Below are 22,495 nucleotides of genomic sequence, written 5' to 3'. Positions count from 1 at the left end.
TATACATGCATACCGTTAAAACATATTGTCTCGAATTGAACTTTCCCAATTATTAATCAAAATGATATGTCATGAACACTCGAGTGCTGTAAAATATGTCAAGGAACAGAACTGTTTGACATACTGATGCTTATTTCCCCTTTCACTGCTTTCAAAAGTTCATGTGCTTTATCTTGATTATGCAGGTTTTCTACCACATACAGAACATACTCGTCGAACATCAGATGTAGAAGATGGAATGAACCTGTAAAGGCATCAGACAATGTAATGTTGATCAAGATGCATATATATCGTTGAGTTATGGACCTAACCAGTAAAATATACATTATGTGCCAATGGACAATTGCTTTGCAATGCTGCAGTTGTTGAGAAAGAAATAATATTTAATGCATATACAACCCGAGGTTCTGAAATTATATACGAGCGGGCAGTTGGCGACGTAACTGTATTGTACAATATTACCAAGGGCAACGTTAAATAACTGGCGATATAACTGAAAAGCGTTGTAATTTATCCGCTTGCTAGTTAGTAAACGGTAAAGCTCCGCCTTCTTGTTGCCGTTCCGATAGTGGAGTTAACGTACAGATAAAAACAAAGGAAACACCCTCAAATATGGCAAAACTAACACTCAAGTCCAATTACTAATACATCAATATTATTTTTCAAAGTGATCGGATTTATATTTCTACGAACGGATATTTACAATGCATTGTTCTTGATATTTTTTTTTAACTTTGATTATGACTGAAAATAAGACTAATCGAAAGTGTTTGACTCTAAAAGAACGTGTCGAGTGTATAAAGTTATTAGAAAACAGCCGCAGTGCAAGAAGTGTTGCCAAGGAATTTAACTGGAAGGACTCAAATCAATTTCTTATATTAAGCGTAAGCGTGAAGATACATACTCCATCCTTGAATAAAGCTAAAGTGGCGGAAATGTCAAACCTGGATTAAGTGGCCACCTGTCTTGAGCAGCCACTTTGATCATTTCCCAAGGGTGGCCACTTAATACAGGTTTGACTGTATTGACGCAAAGTGAAACATTTTCTGTCATTCGATGTAACACAAATATCGGACACATTTAAATATCAATTTTATTTAGATATGTCATGCCACTCAAACCATATTAAGCAAGCATTTGCAACATCTTTTTCTAAGGATGCACACATGGTAGTATATTACCGAAGCTAGGAGCGCTGTGCAGCGTCATGTCCCGTATGACTCTTGTTCCTACGCAGCTCCACATCAACAGAAATTGCCGCGCTGTCTTCTGCATTGCCCGAGATGGCTGACCACATTTCTAGAAATAATACAATGTGACTATCATATGGTTTGATAAAACCTATAAGATTCTTTTCAGATCTAGTAAGATTGACCCTTCGTGAACATTGAACATGTCTTAGTCATTATTGAAATTAAATACCGTCCCCCGATTCAGGATTTCCGAGATAGCTTTTGAAGTCAATATTGGAGAAAAACAAAATAACAAAAACACCAAAATGCACTTTTTCAAACTAAAAATGCCAAAAACCCCAAAAGTTACCCCCTTTATCCCGAATACAGATTGTAAACGAGAGTGCTCGGGTTGTTTGACAGAACGTGCATGATGTCAAATGAACATGTACGTACAATTTGCGTTATATGTTGAGTTATATGAATATAGTGAGAAGCACATCAGTCTTATTTACCTGGACGACACAGCTATCTACCATTCCGTCCAGCCACTCTATGTAAGATTCTACAGGTGCCTGATCCTCCAGCAGTATCTCGAAGTCCCTTGCCACTGTACCATTTTGAAAAAGACACAAAATTGTGTACGTACATGAACTTTCAGAAGTTTTGCCACAGGATACAAATAATTGTAATGACCGTAGTAATTTCTTGATTGCTTTACATTCAAAACTGATAAAAAATATCATATGTCTCTTATGGTTGTCGTCAACTTGTGCGATAAAAAGAGTTGTAAAACGCTTTCCTTCAAAGTTTTAATTCCGTTAAAACGGATCATTAACTTACGTTTGACGATACAGACACTATCCGTGTCGGTCCCCGTCTCCGTGGTATAGAGAGTCTGTTTGATAATACTATTGAGGTCCACATTGAACCAATCGTCCAGCATCTGTGCAGTTATGTCCGCAGAGTTGACCACTGTCCGAGCAGCCTGGCACAGATGGTTTAGGGATGTTTGTCGCTTCAGGACTTGCGCGAACCCTCGTGCTACTGCATGGTATAAGAACGATATTCATGAAAGTCAAACGGTGGATTTTCACATAATTTTTATGACAAAGAACCAACAGCAATTACAACCTTTAGAAACGTTTCCGAGCCAACCTGGCATAATGGGCAAATTCTTGTTATGTCATACAAAAAATGCTAAGTTGTGAAACAAATGAAAATTTTAATTCTAAGATTGCTCACAAACAGAAATAAGACCAAATTAAAAACAGGAACGGAGCGAGTGTAGTTGTAAAAATATTGAAGGCTAATTGACCATACAATAAAAACTACAAGAGCAATTCCAGTAGCAAAAACGATAACGAAGACGCAGTTTAAAGGCTTACGCCTCACAGACACTTAAAGAGACACATAACGTTTAAAAAACAAAGATAGACCTCATTGGCATCACAATAACATTATCAATATCAGTTAATGTTGTGGTCAGCTCTATTAAACTCACTAGGGACTTGAACTAGTGTATGTATAGTACTCGACAACATTGACCTGATCCTGGTATCCTCTTTCAAAAGTCTCGTTTAAATAAATTTACAGGACAGTAATAATATTAGTATTTGTAAATGGTATATAGTAAATGTGAATGAAAACATCAACAAACATGTGATTTGGACGGGATTCGATCGGGTTATAGTTGACAAAACATTAATTGTCCTGTCCATTAACCATTTGGCTACTGAGGATGAATAAATATTTAGTGCTTTGTTCTGATAACAAATTACTGAATATAATCAACCATCGCCGAACTCGTCACGAACGTGACCCGGAATGCACGGAAAGCCCAGAGAAACCGAGTTCTTTTCCGTTATCACCGTATAATACGTCCATGCATTAAGACCAAGAACAGGTTAATACTGTCGGACAATATAAAACCTCATACGTTCATGCCAAATTTAAATTAAATGCCGGATTGGTGCCATTATCAACATGAGCCCAACTTACAATCAAATTTTATTCTCTGCAGTGGTCTCGGAAGAGAGTCCAAAGCTCTACGTAGCCACTCGTCCAGCTGTTCAGAAAACTGTCGAATCACTTGTGTCAAACTGGAAAGCACAAATTCATTTTTTATATTAACTATTTATTTGTTATTAACAGTACGCTTTTGGGAACAGGACAACCTGTATGTAAGTATTTGTCTAAAATGGTTTAAAGTATTTGTGTCCTTTCATTACGAATACTTCCAAAACACAAGTTGTTAAACCTGAAAAACTAACAACTCATTAAAGTATTTGTCTCGGACTTCAATGTTATAGTTCTTATATTTCCATTAAATGGTGGTCGACATGAGAACATTAGCGATGACTTAATAAAATATGGAGTCAAATACCTCAACCAATAACCTTACACTCGAGTATCATGTTGATATATATTTTATGAATGTACGTGAAGTTAGCGGCCTAGCGGCCTAGCGGCCTAGCGGCGTGAAGTTAGCGGCCTAGCGGCCTAGCGGCCTAGCGGCGTGAAGTTAGCGGCCTGGCGGCCTAGCGGCCTAGCGGCGTGAAGTTGGCGGCCTAGCGGCCTAGCGGCCTGGCGGCCTAATTATTTTTTCTATTTCCAAGCAATTGTTAATGCGTTTTTTAAAACAATGATAAATCAAGGTTTTTGATTCATATAGTTACATAGCGGCCTTAAATTGTTATATATTCAGAATATTTTTCTTTACCTTTTATTCTAAAACAATTTTAAATTAACTGTTTTATGCACAAATTATCACTCTGAAGCGTTTTTCAAACTTTTTTCAAAAAAGTCGATCAAGCACTTCAGCGACCTAGCGGCATAGAAGCCTGAAATTAGCGGCCTAGCGGCCTAGCGGCCTAAATTGAATCCTATTTTAAAGCATGTATACATGCATTTTCTTCTAAAACAATAACATTTTAACTGTTTTTATGCACAAATTAACACATTGAAGCGATTATCAACAGTTTTTTTCCAAAAACGTCGATAAAGCAGTCAGCTATTTCAAAGCATTAAACATGCCTGTTCTTCTTAATCAATGATATATTAACTGTTTATATGCACAAATTATCACTCTGAAGCGTTTTTCAACTTTTTTTCAAAAAAGTCGATCGTGCACTTCAGCGGCCTAGCGGCCTAGCGGCGTGAAGTTAGCGGCCTGGCGGCCTAGCGGCCTAGCGGCCTAAAATGGTATCCTATTTCAAAGCATGTATACATGCATTTTCTTCTAAAACAATGACATATTAACTGTTTTTATGCACAAATTAACACTTTGAAGCTATTAGCGATTATCAATATTTATTTTTTTTAAAGCGTCGATAAAGCAGTCAGCTATTTCAAAGCATTAAACATGCCTGATCTTCTAAAACAATGATATATTTACTGTTTTATGCACAAATTATCACTCTAAAGCGTTTTTTATTTTTTTTCAAAAAAGTTGATCGAGCACTTCAGCGGCCTAGCGGCCTAGCGGCGTGAAGTTAGCGGCCTGACGGCCTAGCGGCCTAGCGGCCTAAAATGGTTTCCTATTTCAAAGCATGTATACATGCATTTTTTTCTAAAACAATGACATATTAACTGTTTGAATGCACAAATTAACACTTTGAAGCTATTAGCGATAATCAACATCTTTTTTTTCAAAAAAGTCGATTAAGCAGTCAGCTATTTCAAAGCATTAAACATGCCTGATCTTCTTAATCAATGATATATTTACTGTTTATATGCACAAATTATCACTCTGAAGCGTTTTTCAACTTTTTTTCAAAAAAGTCGATCGAACACTTCAGCGGCCTAGCGGCCTAGCGGCCTAGCGGCGTGAAGTTAGCGGCCTGGCGGCCTAGCGGCCTAGCGGCCTAAAATGGTATCCTATTTCAAAGCATGTATACATGCATTTTCTTCTAAAACAATGACATATTAACTGTTTTTATGCACAAATTAACACTTTGAAGCAATAAGCGATTATCAACATTTTTTTTTTAAAAGCGTCGATAAAGCAGTCAGCTATTTCAAAGCATTAAACATGCCTGATCTTCTAAAACAATGATATATTTACTGTTTATATGCACAAATTATAACTCTGAAGCGTTTTTCAACTTTTTTTCAAAAAAGTCGATCGAGCACTTCAGCGGCCTAGCGGCCTAGCGGCCTAGCGGCGTGAAGTTAGCGGCCTGGCGGCCTAGCGGCCTAGCGGCCTAAAATGGTATCCTATTTCAAAGCATGTATACATGCATTTTCTTCTTAAACAATGACATATTAACTGTTTTTATGCACAAATTAACACTTTGAAGCTATTAGCGATTATCAACAGTTTTTTTTTCAAAAGCGTCGATAAAGCAGTCATCTATTTCAAAGCATTAAACATGCATGTTCTTCTAAAACAATGATATATTTATTGTTTTATGCACAAATTATCACTCTGAACCGTTTTTCAACTTTTTAAAAAAAAAGTCGATCAAGCACTTCAGCGGCCTAGCGGCCTAGCGGCGTGAAGTTAGCGGCCTAGCGGCCTGGCGGCCTAAAATGCTATCCTATTTCAAAGCATGACTACATGCATTTTCTTCTAAAAAAATGATATGTTAACTGTTTTTATGCACAGACTATCACTCTGAGGCGATTATCAACATATTTTTGAGAAGGATTGGCATGTATGCTGACTGCTTAATCGACTTTTTTGAAAAAAAAAAAGATGTTGATTATCGCTAATAGCTTCAAAGTGTTAATTTGTGCATAAAAACAGTTAATATGTCATTGTTTTAGAAGAAAATGCATGTATACATGCTTTGAAATAGGAAACCATTTTAGGCCGCTAGGCCGCTAGGCCGCCAGGCCGCTAACTTCACGCCGCTAGGCCGCTGAAGTGCTCGATCAACTTTTTTGAAAAATAATTGAAAAACGCTTCAGAGTGATAACTTGTGCATAAAAACAATAAATACATCATTGTTTTAGAAGAACAGGCATGTTTAATGCTTTGAAATAGCTGACTGCTTTATCGACGCTTTTTAAAAAAATGTTGATAATCGCTAATAGCTTCAAAGTGTTAATTTGTGCATAAAAACAGTTAATATGTCATTGTTTTAGAAGAAAATACATGTATACATGCTTTGAAATAGGATACCATTTAAGGCCGCTAGGCCGCTAGGCCGCCAGGCCGCTAACTTCACGCCGCTAGGCCGCTAGGCCGCTAGGCCGCTAGGCCGCTGAAGTGCTCGATCGACTTTTTTGAAAAAAAGTTGAAAAACGCTTCAGAGTGATAATTTGTGCATATAAACAGTAAATATATCATTGATTAAGAAGATCAGGCATGTTTAATGCTTTGAAATAGCTGACTGCTTAATCGACTTTTTTGAAAAAAAAAGATGTTGATTATCGCTAATAGCTTCAAAGTGTTAATTTGTGCATTCAAACAGTTAATATGTCATTGTTTTAGAAGAAAATGCATGTATACATGCTTTGAAATAGGAAACCATTTTAGGCCGCTAGGCCGCTAGGCCGCCAGGCCGCTAACTTCACGCCGCTAGGCCGCTAGGCCGCTAGGCCGCTGAAGTGCTCGATCAACTTTTTTGAAAAAAAAATAAAAAACGCTTTAGAGTGATAATTTGTGCATAAAACAGTAAATATATCATTGTTTTAGAAGATCAGGCATGTTTAATGCTTTGAAATAGCTGACTGCTTTATCGACGCTTTAAAAAAAAATATTGATAATCGCTAATAGCTTCAAAGTGTTAATTTGTGCATAAAAACAGTTAATATGTCATTGTTTTAGAAGAAAATGCATGTATACATGCTTTGAAATAGGATACCATTTTAGGCCGCTAGGCCGCTAGGCCGCCAGGCCGCTAACTTCACGCCGCTAGGCCGCTAGGCCGCTAGGCCGCTGAAGTGCACGATCGACTTTTTTGAAAAAAAGTTGAAAAACGCTTCAGAGTGATAATTTGTGCATATAAACAGTTAATATATCATTGATTAAGAAGAACAGGCATGTTTAATGCTTTGAAATAGCTGACTGCTTTATCGACGTTTTTGGAAAAAAACTGTTGATAATCGCTTCAATGTGTTAATTTGTGCATAAAAACAGTTAAAATGTTATTGTTTTAGAAGAAAATGCATGTATACATGCTTTGAAATAGGATTCAATTTAGGCCGCTAGGCCGCTAGGCCGCTAATTTCAGGCTTCTATACCGCTAGGTCGCTGAAGTGCTTGATCGACTTTTTGAAAAAAGTTTGAAAAACGCTTCAGAGTGATAATTTGTGCATAAAACAGTTAATTTAAAATTGTTTTAGAATAAAAGGTAAAGAGAAATATTCTGAATATATAACAATTTAAGGCCGCTATGTAACTATATGAATAAAAAACCTTGATTTATCATTGTTTTAAAAAAAAAACGCATTAACAATTGCTTGGAAATAGAAAAAATAATTAGGCCGCCAGGCCGCTAGGCCGCTAGGCCGCCAACTTCACGCCGCTAGGCCGCTAGGCCGCCAGGCCGCTAACTTCACGCCGCTAGGCCGCTAGGCCGCTAGGCCGCTAACTTCACGCCGCTAGGCCGCTAGGCCGCTAGGCCGCTAACTTCACGTACATATTTTATGACTGTAATGAAATGACCTTTCATATCTATGTAATTGAATTACCTATCCGGTAAGGGCTGCAGCACGGTCGGCATGAGCACATTGGCGATGGCTCTATAGAGTATGGAGTCGCAAACGCCGACCAATGTGACCAACACTTTACACTCAAGGATCGTCTTGATGTGGCTGGGCATCCCTTGCCAGAAATGAAGCAAGAAACTCTGTACCTGTTGGAAGATGTTTGTTAAAAAAACATAACATAATACGTGTTCATGTCAGATTAGGAGTAAAATGTAACGCAACTCTTGTAGCTGTATAAATAAGAAAATCAACTCGTTTCAGTTTCCGGTGTATTAGTAATGCTAATTAAGGGTCTCCGGTGAAAATTCAGTTAAGAAATAAATTACATACCTCGTCAAAGTTAGCTCTGATGACTGTGTCCAGAATTCTTTGGCAATGGGTTCTATACATCATTAGAAAAGTCAGTACCTGTACAAACAAAATTAATTTAAAAGACATTTTTGCGATGATGACAAAATATATCCAAATGTATCTAAAATAAAACCTCGGCAACATTATTTGAATAATTCTTCTAAACTAGTATTAGCAAGTTGTGACAATATCTTAAAGATTGTCTGTACCTTCTCCTCAGCGACATTTGATGGGAGTTTGATGTCTTTGATTTCAGGAAATTCGGGCAAAAGAGTTCCAAGTTTGGACCGAGGCGAGTAGGCCACTATCTAAAAAACATTTACACATGCGTAAGGAGACATACAAACTTATACATGTATCACTAATGATGTTCTAACGGCGTATATCTTAAATTTCAAAAAGACAGAAATCAAACTATGCAGCTAGCATTGATAGGTGGTAACAACGAACAAAATTCTTATTTAGAACGCGTACCTGTTTTGCCGGATCTTTCTTTCCATCCGTTGAGCTGTAAAAGTTTATAAACTGTCATCATAAATATGAAATTGAAGTTTCAGATGACGTCAACATTAAAGAGTGAATATTACTAACGGATCCGGGGGGGGGGGGTACTTTTTATTTCAATATAGGTGAAAAGGTAAAAAAATACGCCCAAAATGCACCATTTCGAAATATAAATTGTTAAAAGAATAATAAGGGAGTACCCCGACCACCCTGCCAACATCCTTAACCAATGAAGCCTCTGAATATTATATGAATATTGTGAAACTAATATAAATAAATGGTAAGTTAACTTTCGTAGTAAATAATGGTTAGGACAGACGTTCGAAAATGTTCAGATAATCCTACCTTTGAACACCTTTTGCCGAGTATCCAACCTCATAGTAAAGCGAAGTTTCACGGACGCCGACTCCATAGTAGTGGTACCTGGAAGGGAAGTTAAATATACATCGAAGTGCATTAGAAAACTTTATCCCGTATGCATGTGTCTCTTTAGAGAGACTGTTAAATGTAATCTTCACTATTAAAGAACAGCAATTCCATTTTATGTTGTAAATTTGACGAAGGAACATGGGACATTTATGACAACAATGTGTAAGTATACCGGAACAGTAACTGTGACGGACGAACAGAGAAAAGTTGAAACCATAAAAAGGAAACTGTTTTTTTCTTCCCAAAACAAACAACACTTTCTTGTGTTGTAAGTTTATCGGAGCAGTCACTGTGACTTACTTTGATTGGCCTCGTGTTCCTAATCTTCTCGTGGTCAGTTGTGGAAACTGTTGCCGAATGATCTGCAAGGCATCAGTAGGTGAACCAGAATGTAATAGTGACAACAAAGGATCAATTATCATGAATGATAACCAGGATATTTCTAAGGGTAAGTATACAGTGTTTAAAGCTGCACACTTACTTACAAATAAGATTTACCACAATTAATAGTATTGTTTTAATATTCCCAAAAGGATAAATAAATGTCGAAAACAATGGTTCTTATGAAGGAAACCGAGTCTAATTTGAAATAAAGGTGCAGAAAACACGGTATTTCTACCTTATGAAAATATAGGAGATCACACGGTAAATCTTATAGCATTCATCAATCATTTAATAATTGTGCGCTTTCTGCTGTAAGTACACAGTTACAATCTTGTTATCAGGAATTGGTATTTTCCATAAAAGCATTATTTAGTAAGTAGTTGAAGGTTTATCAGTCAAAAATGATGTTTGTTATACATGTGTGTGTATTGATTTTGAATAAGAGTGTCACTTTAAACATTAAATAATGTTATGCCACATGGTAAATCTCTGTATATCTCAGCTTAACGATAAACCCATGGGCAATGCCTCCTTAGCGATATGCTGCACATTTCCTTGAATAATAATACTATCATGTAACATATTGCTGTATAACTAATATTGAAGATATATTTCGGTTTGGTAAAGTAGAATAATGAAGTCCCACCATACACCATACAATAATGACCTTCATTCATAAAGTAATCAACCCCAACCATAGAATAATTGCCCCTGACGAATAATAGCCGGGTAGTCAATATCCTTTACCAAAAGACAACCCCCTGTATACAAAAAAGACCCAAACATGTAGAAAAAGACCCCATCCACCATCCCACACACACAAATTAGTTCCCACTGAATGTATGTAATGAGGCCGGTCGGCACGGGAAAGATTGGTCAACCTCAACACACAGGGCAGCTACGGCATATTTGTGCTATGGAAATGTACAGTACTAGTATGTATAATACCCATTGAAGTTAAAAACTGTAAGTTAACATTATTTTTTATTAAACCACCATTTGACAGTTTCAAAATGTTTGATGAAATTATTATTATCTCCCTTGGATGATGTTAACCCATGATTTATTTATATAAAACATTATCCAGCATAAAATTACTTGTTTTTAAATCTAATTTATAATAGTATTATTTTCGTATGCAATGGTATGATATAAATTGATAGTATATATTACCATCCAACTAATTTAATTGTGAGTAGTATAGCTCTTCTTTATATGCTCGACTATTTATAAAGAGAATTTTTGTAGGATCTTAACAGGTCCACCAATTTATGTTTATCTCGTTTAATGCTAGGCTCTTCATATCCAAGCATTATCCATCATGTGTCCATGCGACACTTTATAAATTATATCTTTTTTAATTGTGACGATAGGATTAAGACTATACTTTAGGTGTATAAAGTATTTATAGTAAAATTATTATCAATTGTTATACCAATTTAGGTCGAATCTTCTTAATCAAACTTGAATGACTACTGGGCCCATATTGCTATTGCTTTTACTTTACTGATTATTTAGGGAAGAACGAATAGAATTAAGAAACACAGGTTTTCTTTTTATTTTCTTTTTATTACCTATATTTACGAGACTAAAATTGTAAGGGTTACACACCACTATTTCCTAAACGGAGAGCAACCCCAGACTGCCCATATACACAACAATATTCCCTTACGTTCAGAAAAGCTAACTTTTAATTTTATTGTTGAAATTCTATAATAGTAACAAAGATGGTTTAAAAAAGGTCTGTTACAGATAATCTGTTCTTTAATCAGGCATTTACATTTCGTCAAAATGAGTTATAGTGTAGATATTTCAACAAATTTTAGAATTCAGTTTTCTGAGCCTCAGTCCCAAACTTAAACTTAAGTTGTCAGTGAACCAAGGTCGAACACACCTTCCTATTAAACACAAACAAGACTAGCAACATACAGAGTGCATCCTATTAAACACAAACAAGACTAGCAACATACAGAGTGCATCCTATTAAACACAAACAAGACTAGTAACATACAGAGTGCATCCTATTAAACAAACAAGACTAGCAACATACAGAGTGCATCCTATTAAACACAAACAAGACTAGCAACATACAGAGTGCATCCTATTAAACACAAACAAGACTAGTAACATACAGAGTGCATCCTATTAAAGACAAACAAGACTAGCAACATACAGAGTGCATCCTATTAAACACAAACAAGACTAGCAACATACAGAGTGCATCCTATTAAACACAAACAAGACTAGCAACATACAGAGTGCATTAAACAATATCTGCCAACCATCAGCTTAGTTATAATGACATGTGGGAACATACCGTGGCAAAACTTTGACAAGCTATGCGTCGTTCTCTCTTGCAGAAAATAAACATAAAAAGTGCTCTTTAGAATTCAACCTTCATAATATATTCCTTCAACTAGGTTGTAAAAATAATTAACCTTGCCGAAACTAGCTGCATTGACAGGCTGGGAGTCGTGCTTCTCACAGTAGTCCAGATAGTGAACGTACAAGGTGCTACGCGGGATGCACACTCCTTCGGCTATTTCATAGTTCTCTTCAAGCCTGTGAAAAGCAATTCTTGATAATGGAAACAAAAATAACCCTAAAACAATGGAAGCTTTAGCAAGAAGCTTTAATGTTTACATTGAACATGTTCAAGATCATCCTACCATATTAGTATTAACCAATCGAATAATTTAAATTTGCAAACTAGCCAAAATATAACGAGTTCAACTCAACTCAACTCAACTCAACATCTTTATTTCCCCCATGGCTGAAGATATTCATGGTATATACAAACATTTATAGACATAGAACGGATATAATATATGTATAATAATAGTACAGTTCAAAATTATTGCATATTGGTGTCAAAATATTTATACAAACATTGCAGGATATAGCTTCATATCTAAGTATAAATAAAAAGCTTATATTCTACATGCAAATAAGATTACATGCTTTACACGGTCAGTAAAAACAGAAGTTCCACTAAATATAAACGTCGTTAAAGCATATTGTATATACCTGGGGTGGTATTCAACATTCAACTTAGGTTAATCTTATGGTCATACTTCATTGACTCCATTCTCTATGTTGGTCAATTATTAGTATTAACAGTAATCTTATTAGCTACATCGTTCTTATATCCAATTTATTAAGATAACTATTGAATATCAACCCCTAAACATTCAATATAATTCCTTATCCTTATCCTTATCCTTATCCTTATACATGCCTGATTTAATTCAAGTTATATTGTTCAACTAGTTTTACTGTCCAATCAAAGAATTTGGATTTTGATCTTAAACTTAAGTTAAATCTTAGTTTGATATTGAATATGGCCCCAGATCATGACGATGTTAAAGGCGCACTACATGTATTTAGGTTGATGCAAAAAATCATTTTGATGCAGTATTATGCTTCACTCATTTGACTTTAATGATCAAACAAAAACAATCATATTATTTGTGTACCAATAACCAAATATAAAACTTAATAAATGGATTTTTTAAATAATATCTACGTGGCCACAAACATCAAAGTAAAAAGCGCCAAAAATCTCTTATACTACTTTATTTGTAAGCAAATCATTTGCTTTTGTTTTGATCATTAAAATCAAATAAAAGAAGGAAACAGAATCTGGCATCAACCTACAGTATGCGATTTTAAATCAAAACTAATTTAAAACTTAAAATGTTATTTGCCTACCATTTCAGTGTCAGTGGCGTGGAGTGTGGTTTTGAAGCTGATCTCAATCTGGCATATGTACCTGAAAAAAGTATACCTTACTACAATTAATTTGTCCCTTCTCTGTACATATACAGTCGAGTGGTCCGTATTTCAGTATATTTTAATAACAATCCAGTATTATGACACAGCGGTCACTATAATATGTTTGTCCGGTCCTACCTACGGGGGCTACCTTGTCGGTCCTTTTAACAAATATCATAATTTACTGTTTTCCGGACATAGGTCTTAGTTTGTTATTGTTGGTATATAAAACACCTTTTTATTGAAATGAGTTTTGGACCTTCACAAATGCGCTGATGCAGAGGATGCAGAAATAACAAACCTTTGCGGTCCTCCGATGACAGATTGCTATTGATACTTTGCCCACTCGTCTCACCATCATTGCTGTCTGACCGCTGGTCATTTGACAAGCAACTCTCAAGCCAGTCTAAAAATCAAATAAGTCGTGTATCAAAAAGAGAGCAACGATGCTTTGAACACAATTTTCGCACCCCCAAATCTGAAGAAAGAAGAACCAAGTTTCGCCGACAAAGCCTGAATATGATGGTTTGTAAAATTAACTATTCTGATACTAGTACATTGATATTTAGGGCAATGTTTATTGTTTGATTTAATTCTTGAAATGAAATACATAACTATTGAAGAATCAGCAAACAACAATTCAAAAGAAATTGAATAAAATATATGACGCATGTACTAAATGCCGCAAAAGATATTTAATTGTTCTCTAAGCCATTTTCTGTAATAAATGTCATGCCACTAAACAAATAAAACTTTCAGAGTTTTACCTTCTTTAAGATGAAATTGTTAAACTTCAGCAGTTTTATTATAAAACAGGTACATGGTGGATTTTCACGGGCATTCCTAACATAAAGGTATCCCGTTGCTATGCAATGTTCGCGCATGCGTGTAAATGTCATCAAACGGCAATTTGTCAAGTTTGTGGGAGCCCTTTATTGATGAAAGCAATATGCAAATGATGAACGTGTATAGTATTAATGCTCTGGTCGATATGCTAATGTGGATAGTCGGTTTTAACTTGTTGACTGTTTTGAACTACTAATACACCAGGGGAGACACTTACCTGGCTAATGTTATTTTGGACAAACATATACACGGTCTTTTATCTTTTGTCATTTATATAGAATGCTATAACAAAAAGCTATTAATACTATAACGAACTCATTAATTAACTATCTTGTAAATACCATTATGATTTATGTAAAATTATTAATAAAAAATATAGAATGTGTGTTCTTTTGACGCTGTAATATGTATATTTCTAAAATATTGTTAAATTTGTAGTACCAGTGTGTGTATACCACGTGATAAATTGCGTCATAAATGCTACATCGGAAGGCAACATTTTGCTTCGAATGACGTAATTTATCACGTGGTATACACACACTGAGTAAATGTAAATCAATTATTAAAGAATGTAACTAAATTCATTTTCGAAAAAATTCTATACTCGAAACAACACACTCTATACCTTAAAATCAGGTGTTAATGTACGTGATGCAAAGGTATTATGAAAATATTTAATGCCTGTTCAATCATCAACAAATATTAAAATAATTCGTTATTGTATTCTTATGGACTTCAGAAAGTTATATATAATAAAAAAATCAAATTTTAGCGCTATATTTTGGCAGAGGTTATTCAATGTACAATGCAATTGTCAATTTGAAATGATACATTTGTCATTTTCTTTATGTTTGTACTGCATTTAAAGGGTATAATCAAGAATGCTAAAAAAAGATTTTTGAATTCCGATTAATAAAAAGGTGATTCATTGTGTACATTAAGTGAAATAGAATCAAATTGAATATTCGTACAGATAGTTATTAGATGGAACAATTTTCTTATGACATACTAATTTCATTTTACAAACATAGCGACTGTTTTGTACAAGCAATCATATATATTATCCATGCTTTTTTTCGATTTAATATAATGTACATGTATTTATTTTACTTTCATTTCTGAAAGCAATGCATAAAGCGAACATTTAAAAATCTACACAATGTAAAAATTTAATTAAAATAAAAAAGAACGTATATGTAGTCTGCTTAGAAAAAATTACTCCAAGCATGTACACTAGGGCTTGGGATAGGCTCCAGTGTGAACTCAAACAAGAACTTAACTACATGCTTGTGGTCATAGGCATCGGTAAGGTAAATAAAAACGTATATAAACAGCCTTGTGAAGATAGTTGCACCATCAACTAATTGGCAAATTGTTTGTTTTATAAGGAACAAAAAGGGTATCAAAGGTCTCGCAGTAATGTTAGCTACAATAATGAGCGATCAGGGATACTTTTTTATTATTTTGACATTTCATGTGGATCCCTGTAACGCTACAACTCTCTACCATTTAACACTGGGCGAAAGAATATATAGTAATATTATGCATCGATGTTGATTAATAATGATATAATTGTTACAAATGTACCTAACAGTGATCTTAACTGGGTTGGATTTGTCGTTAGAGTCGTTATTTTCACATAAATATAATCTGGGTCACGAAATGAGCGTAGCAGTCCACCAGTCTGCCATAGTCGAAAAATTGTCAAAAGACTGGTTGACGGCCATTTAGGTGGACTAGCAGTAATGTATACTGTTGACCCTATTTGAAAATGGTAAGCCGTTTGATTTTGCCTGACTACATTTTAAATTAATTTTGAATTGTTCTTTTAAACTCATAACTTTAAAGAACCATTTGTAAGTCATGTGTGAAGGCTCTTATTTTACATGGCTGTGGATAAAATATAACAATAGAGCGCAATTAAATAAACCAAAAATGTGAATTGATTGGATGTGTGTCACCAGAAACATTAGAAAAAGAATATAAACTGTAGCTTTCTTTTGTAAACAATGTATACACTTGAAAAAAATCAGTCGAATACTATAAAAATAACAGTCGAATGCTTCAAAAATAAGAGAATAACGGTTTAAGACAAACACGTTGACAAAATGAGGTATTTTATATCTGGAAACATAATCAGATGTTCGTGGGGATGTCATTTAGAAATCAGAATCGTTGTATCAAAAATAGTAGACTACTTATTGTACACAGTGATATATCTCGTGTGTCTGTCTGTCTGTATGCCTGTCTGTCTTAAATCTTTCTGAAATATGTACTTCGAATATTTCTTGTACAAGGCAAAACTGAACACTAAGAAATAATAGCAGTTACTCACTACGGTAAATATTTTTTTTACTTTATTAATACATTGAAATATTATATACGTGAAGAAAGCGGCCTAGTGGCCTAGCGGCGTGAAGGAAGCGGCCTAGTTGCCCAGCGGCGTGAAGTTAGCGGCATAGCGGCGTGAAGTTGGCGGCGTAGCGGGCGGCATGAAGTTGGCGGCCTAGCGTCCTAGCGGCCTTTTTTTCTCTATTTCAAAGCAATTGTTCATGCGTTTTCTTGGAAAACAATGATAATTCAATAAACAAATTTATTCAAACATTAACACAGCGGCCTTAAATTGTTTTCTATTTCAGAGGATTTTAAAATGTATTTTCTTTTAAAACAATGATATATTAATTGTTTGTATGCTAAAATTATCAATCTGAAGCGATTATAAACTCAAGCAGCTCAGCGGCCTACCAGCGTGAAGTTAGCGGCCTGGAGGCCTAAAATGGTTTCCTATTTTAAAGCATGTATACATGTTTTGTTCTTCTAAAACAATGATAAATTAATTGTTTGTATGCTCAAAATATCACCCTGAAGCGATTATATACTTTTTTTTTAAAAGTCAGTCAAGCAGTTCAGCGGCCTTACGACCTAGCGGCGTGAAGTTAGCGACCTGGCGGCCTAGGGGCCTAGCGGCCTGAAATGGTTTCCTTTCCTTAAGCATGTATACATGCTTTTTCTTTAAAACAATGATGAATTAATTGTTTGTATCCTAAAACTATCAAAATGAAGCGATTATAAAAAAATTCAAGAAAGTCAATCAAGCAGTTCAGCGGCCTGGCGGCGTGAAGTTAGCAGCCTGGCGGCCTAGCGGCCTAAAATAGTTTCCTATTTCAAAGCATGTATACATGTTTTTTCTTCTAAACTAATGATAAATTAATTGTTTGTATGCTAAAATTATCAATCTGAAGCGATTATTTTTTTTCTAAAAAAGTCAATCAAGCAGTTCAGCAGCCTAGATGAAATATTATACATATATCATTGAAAGGATTGAGGAGACTGAATTATAAAATGAATAAGTCTGTTGTTTTCGGCTTTTTCTTTGAGAACTTAAAATATAGGCTATACAATTTAAATAAAATATGTGTTATCATTTAAAACCTTAAATTAACAACAATACTGCTCGATTGTGATGAAAATTTATAACTTATATAATTTCTCTCGAAGTCCGTTTCTTAGTTAGTAGCTAGTGCTGAGGCCCAATTTGAGAGGCCATGAGCAAGTTCACCTGGTCGGGATTGAGCCCACAACCTCAACTTTATTAAATACGCATCACTGTCATATCAAACGTTAGATAAACTAATTAAATTGGCATCCTTCGGGTAACCAAGGTTTGAAATGAGAATACTAAAGATAATGGAACTGTATCCAGTGTACATGGCCGGTGTGATGAAACCCAGGACCTATCCACCAAACAGTAGCGGATGTAGCGGGTGTCGAAGCAATATTTTAACTTGGTGACTCATTGTATACTGAAATTCGTTAATCGATTTCTTCCTAATTGAATATGTCTGTTTAATGTTTGCTATGTAATTAATATACGTAATTAACGTTTCATTTTTGTGAGTATTAGTGAAATTCAATGTACACCGAATTTAATACGTGGAAACACTATATTACAGAATCCAAGGAATTGATCTAAGCCGAATAAAAAATATATAAAAAATAAACCTATTCATTGGCACCACATTGTCCACAATGGGCCGATGGTTCAGAACTTTGATAAAATTAAAAACATTGTCGTTATTGTTTTAATTAAAACGTGAAATATATGCTGATGGATTTTATATATTTTCTTCAAACGCATACATCTGAAACAATGTCCTCAATTCTTATTTAAAATAATGCAGATAACAAGCGTATTTTTTATAATTTCAGAGAAGGAAAGTTTTTTAAGTTAACAACGATGACATTCACAATGTTGTTAACATTAAAAAAAAGTCAACAAAAGTATTAATTCACACCACAAAACATTCGAGTAATATGACATTGCAGAAACATGAGGATCATGGAGTCAAAGTCCTTTATACATTAGTCATATTCTCTAAAAACAACTATATTGTTTACATACAGCTTGTTATGATTTGGAATGATATATTCATTATGGAGTGTACTGGAATTCCCGAAGTTTCGTTTCAATTGTTAGTTTAAGTGGCTGCACATACAGAAGTTTCAGTTGAATAGAGTTCAGTTCAAGTTGCTTCCGTATTTCCACTAAGTCCGGTTTCAGCTGTTTAATAAGTAATTGTAGACTAGTTTACTTACTTTTGTAATTTCCTTGATTTTACTTACATAATAAGTACGTGTGTGATATGATATATCGTCGTTTTAAGAGGGGTTTCCAGGCATCAGCAATACCAGGGGCGTATTCAGGATTTCGCGTTAGAGGGGGCGGACTTTGGATGCGCAACAAAGAACGCTCGCTTCACAAAGAATAAGAACAATACATGGTTTTAATGGGTAAACTGGGGCTTGAAATCGTCCCCAACGAAAGACTGAGAAATATTGCGTTCAAATGCATTATTTTCATACTGTTCCTCCGATATTAATATTTAAAAAAGTAAGATTTAACACTTTTAAAGGAGATGAGCGCCGGGTGCGCCCCCGTCTTAACCCGCTAGTGAATACCACGGATCAGTCAAAGGTATATTCAAGAAAATCATAGAAATGTTTGATATATTTGACGCCCTTGTCATATTTTTTTAATAAACAAATGCTATGTTATTTTATTGTTTTATTTTGGCTGTTGTTCCATATTTGGTTTCTTTTGATATTATCCCAACATCCCTATTTATATATGAATGATGCCCATAATTATATACATCACTAAGAAATAAATATTTTTTCAATATGCTGCATGTTCATTGGAACCAAATTGTGTTTTTTTTAAACTAAGTCGCTCCAAAATGTTTTACCATTTACATTCATGATCGTTTAACAGTATTATTTTGACCCAACTCACATTAATTGATTTTAAAAATAGAGATATGTTGATCATTTCAAATCCAGAATTGCCATACTCTTGAATAATTTGATTTCTTTATATTTGATAAGGTTTTCCATTCCATAACAAGTTGTACACGTTGTTTTGTATCATCTTAAAACAAGCATCAGTGGGTATAAGAGTTATTCTTTATGTTTATATACGAGTATATTCTTTCATTTGTACTATTCTACTGTATAAGATGTTTGTACATACAAACAGATTACCAACTTTCTCTTCATATTACATGTAAGAAATAAAAGTAAAAAAGCAGAAGAAAAATGTTTTCAATACAGTCAATGGATACAATAGTTTACAATAGTTTAGGGAAAGCAAATGTTTTAATAACAATGATTTTGTTAAGTAACGAAAAAATCCATTTTAGTATTTTTCAAGTCATGCTTCTAATTCCAGGATCTTATTAGTGAAATTCTTTTTCGCCATATAAACTGAGCCGTTTGTGCACGAAATACATCTGTAGCAAGTAGCATTTTTCACGATGTGTTATTTAGAATTAATTGTAATTTACATTATTTGTTTATAAATATATCATAATAAATACAAATATGTCATCGGTGAAGACAATTTGCAAATATTACAAATACCAGAAAGTACTGCTATTAATAACTTATTAGTACAAATTTAATAAAAGTAAAATATTAATGTTTTACAAAACGAAACACAACGAATTTGAGTATGTTTACATTTTTTTTTATCAAATCGTCCATTCTTTTAGACCCTAAATACGCTTAATTTGTTCAATAAATAATTAATTAAAAATATATTTTATCACTTACGTTAAAAATATTCCTTGAACATACCGAGTAGTAACACTTTTACGATGATTAAAAGAGTCACTCCAGGCAAAAAGAGATGTCAAGTTGGTAACGAAAACCAACCATACCACAAACCACTCTCAACGAAAGCTGCATTTTTCAGGCACTTAATTATTGCTAGGTAACGTATAGTATCTAAGAAATGTCGAGGAACTACGAGAACTAATTAAATAGTTAAATTTTGGACTCACCTGGGTAACTGGTCAGGTTGTCCATTGTGTTACTGTGGCGACCACTCTAGAGCATTCCATAGCCCGGAGACAGGCACTCTGATAAAAGCCCCGAGCTCCATTATTCATTGGGACCTCTCCAAAACGCCAAATACGCCAATGACAAGTAGGCGGGTTTAAACGCAGTGACGAGTGGAGTGCGCGAACGCTCGTATAAAATGCGAACAACAGTCAAGGAGCAAGCCAGAGAAATACGCAACCAACAAGGATGCGGGCGGCTCAACGATGCGGGTAATTACGGTGGATATGAATATTCAAATTTATTGTTTCTTGATACCATTAAACATCAATTTTGAAATATATATATATAACATGACTTGAGCGCCGGCTTGTTCAAAGCTTGAAACTCGAAATATTTTGAGATATTGTTCAAAACTTTGATCCGAAATAATAGTTTAAATGTAAAAATATATAAGAACATTTGGTTTCAGTATACAAACGAATAGTTGAGACTCAATAAATGTATCAAATTCTTCTTTTTCTGGATATTACCAGTTTGTATCGTAATCAACAGATTTTTAAATGTCAATGACTTAACTTGATGTGAATGAAATTCACTAGATTAGATATACAACATCAAACGGGTGACTCAAAAGATATTCATAGCTAAAATATTCAGTTTGAATGATATAACATTTATCATAAAAGTGCACTATTTGACAGCATTAATGTATATTTATAAAGGGTATTAAATGTACTCATTCGTGTATTAAATTGCATTTAAGATGCATACACTCGTAATACAGGATATCATTCACGTATATTATCAAATTCACAGATATATAATTTCTCTCCTACATTGATACCAACAACACTCGGCTAAATCCAAACCACCCGTGCTAATGTAGTGCTAACGTTTTCTAATTATTTTATTGTTAGCAATTTATGTGTCCATCAAAAATGTATGCTTCAAAATTGAGTCTAGACTGCGAAAGGTCGTTCAGACTATCCACATAATCCATCTATTCGAATAAGTCAATGTTTGATCCTGTTGAAGAAATCGTCACTCAAATGCACCGAGATTGTGCAGTTGTGTGTACAGATGCTTTAACGTGCTTCAGATCTTTAAGTAAATCTAAATTTATTGAAAATCAAAAGTGAAAAATCCCGCTGAGCATTTAATTTATTGTGACGCTCTTAGCCCACAAAAAATCACATTAAGCCTATATTACCCTCATCTTTTTTCAATTTACGTGAATTCTTTAAAACCAGCGTCAAAGGTTTGTAATAAAATTACGATTTTGCGCATGGTCACGTTTTGAGAACCCGGTTTATTCGTCGGATTAGTGAATCAAGCCCGCCAAGTGAAAGGACCAATTGTCGCCAAGATTCCTTGACGATGTTCGATGTAATCAAGCGTAACCATTGACGACTCAATCTTCCCCAGACGGAAGGAAACGTCGTTCAGTTTGAATAAGGATGGAATAAATTGTATTAGGATCAACTTGATCTGCGTAATATGTAAATTCAGGACAGCCGAGAAGAACAAATATAAAGTTGACCATGTGTGGTTTTGAAATATTTAGATATTTTTTCTCAGATTTATTCCAAACTGGACCAAAACATAAACGGAATTGCATACCTTCTGAATAACATGTTACGCAAAGAATCAAGACACAAATTCTTTAAAAGTCAACATAGAATATATCACTTCTTTTTATTGGTTTAACCAGTAAGTTATATACTTCTCCTTTTGGGATCGAATGGAGTCGTGGACGATGTTCGTTAACGGAATAACACTTATATCTTCAAACCATGGAAGTTCTACATTCAACAAACCCTGGTGATTTTAATCTTAGCAAGACCTATCTCGAACTGTCCTCTCAACTCCATCTCATTGAATGACCTGTACATTCTTGTCTTCAGTTTTTTTCTTTCCTCTAACTATCTCGTCCTTTCACTAAAAAGCGCGTGTCGTTGTATATCCTCTCATGATGCGCCAATTATTTGAGTTGACTTCTGTACTTTGGTGCTCAATTTTGATTTTGCTTTATT

General features: G+C 34.7%; 1 protein-coding gene across 1 annotated transcript; it reads right to left on the bottom strand.

Moving 5' to 3' along the window:
- Positions 1-98: 98 nt before the first annotated feature.
- Positions 99-22,354, bottom strand: LOC128235896 (transcription factor RFX4-like). Its single transcript, XM_052950683.1, has 16 exons — positions 22,280-22,354; positions 20,462-20,507; positions 13,576-13,680; positions 13,212-13,272; positions 11,939-12,062; positions 9,417-9,478; positions 9,033-9,110; positions 8,658-8,691; positions 8,393-8,491; positions 8,163-8,240; positions 7,815-7,978; positions 3,174-3,274; positions 2,016-2,219; positions 1,688-1,782; positions 1,182-1,299; positions 99-244 (listed from the first exon to the last, which is right to left on the bottom strand). The coding sequence occupies exons 1-16, from the start codon at positions 22,352-22,354 to the stop codon at positions 99-101; spliced, it is 1,590 nt and encodes a 529-aa protein (XP_052806643.1).
- Positions 22,355-22,495: the final 141 nt, after the last annotated feature.

The sequence above is a fragment of the Mya arenaria genome, chromosome 5 (assembly GCF_026914265.1).
Source record: "Mya arenaria isolate MELC-2E11 chromosome 5, ASM2691426v1".
Taxonomy (NCBI): Eukaryota; Metazoa; Mollusca; class Bivalvia; order Myida; family Myidae; genus Mya; species Mya arenaria.
The sequence above is the reverse complement of the archived record's forward strand: the minus strand, read 5'-3'. Positions and strand labels throughout refer to the sequence as shown.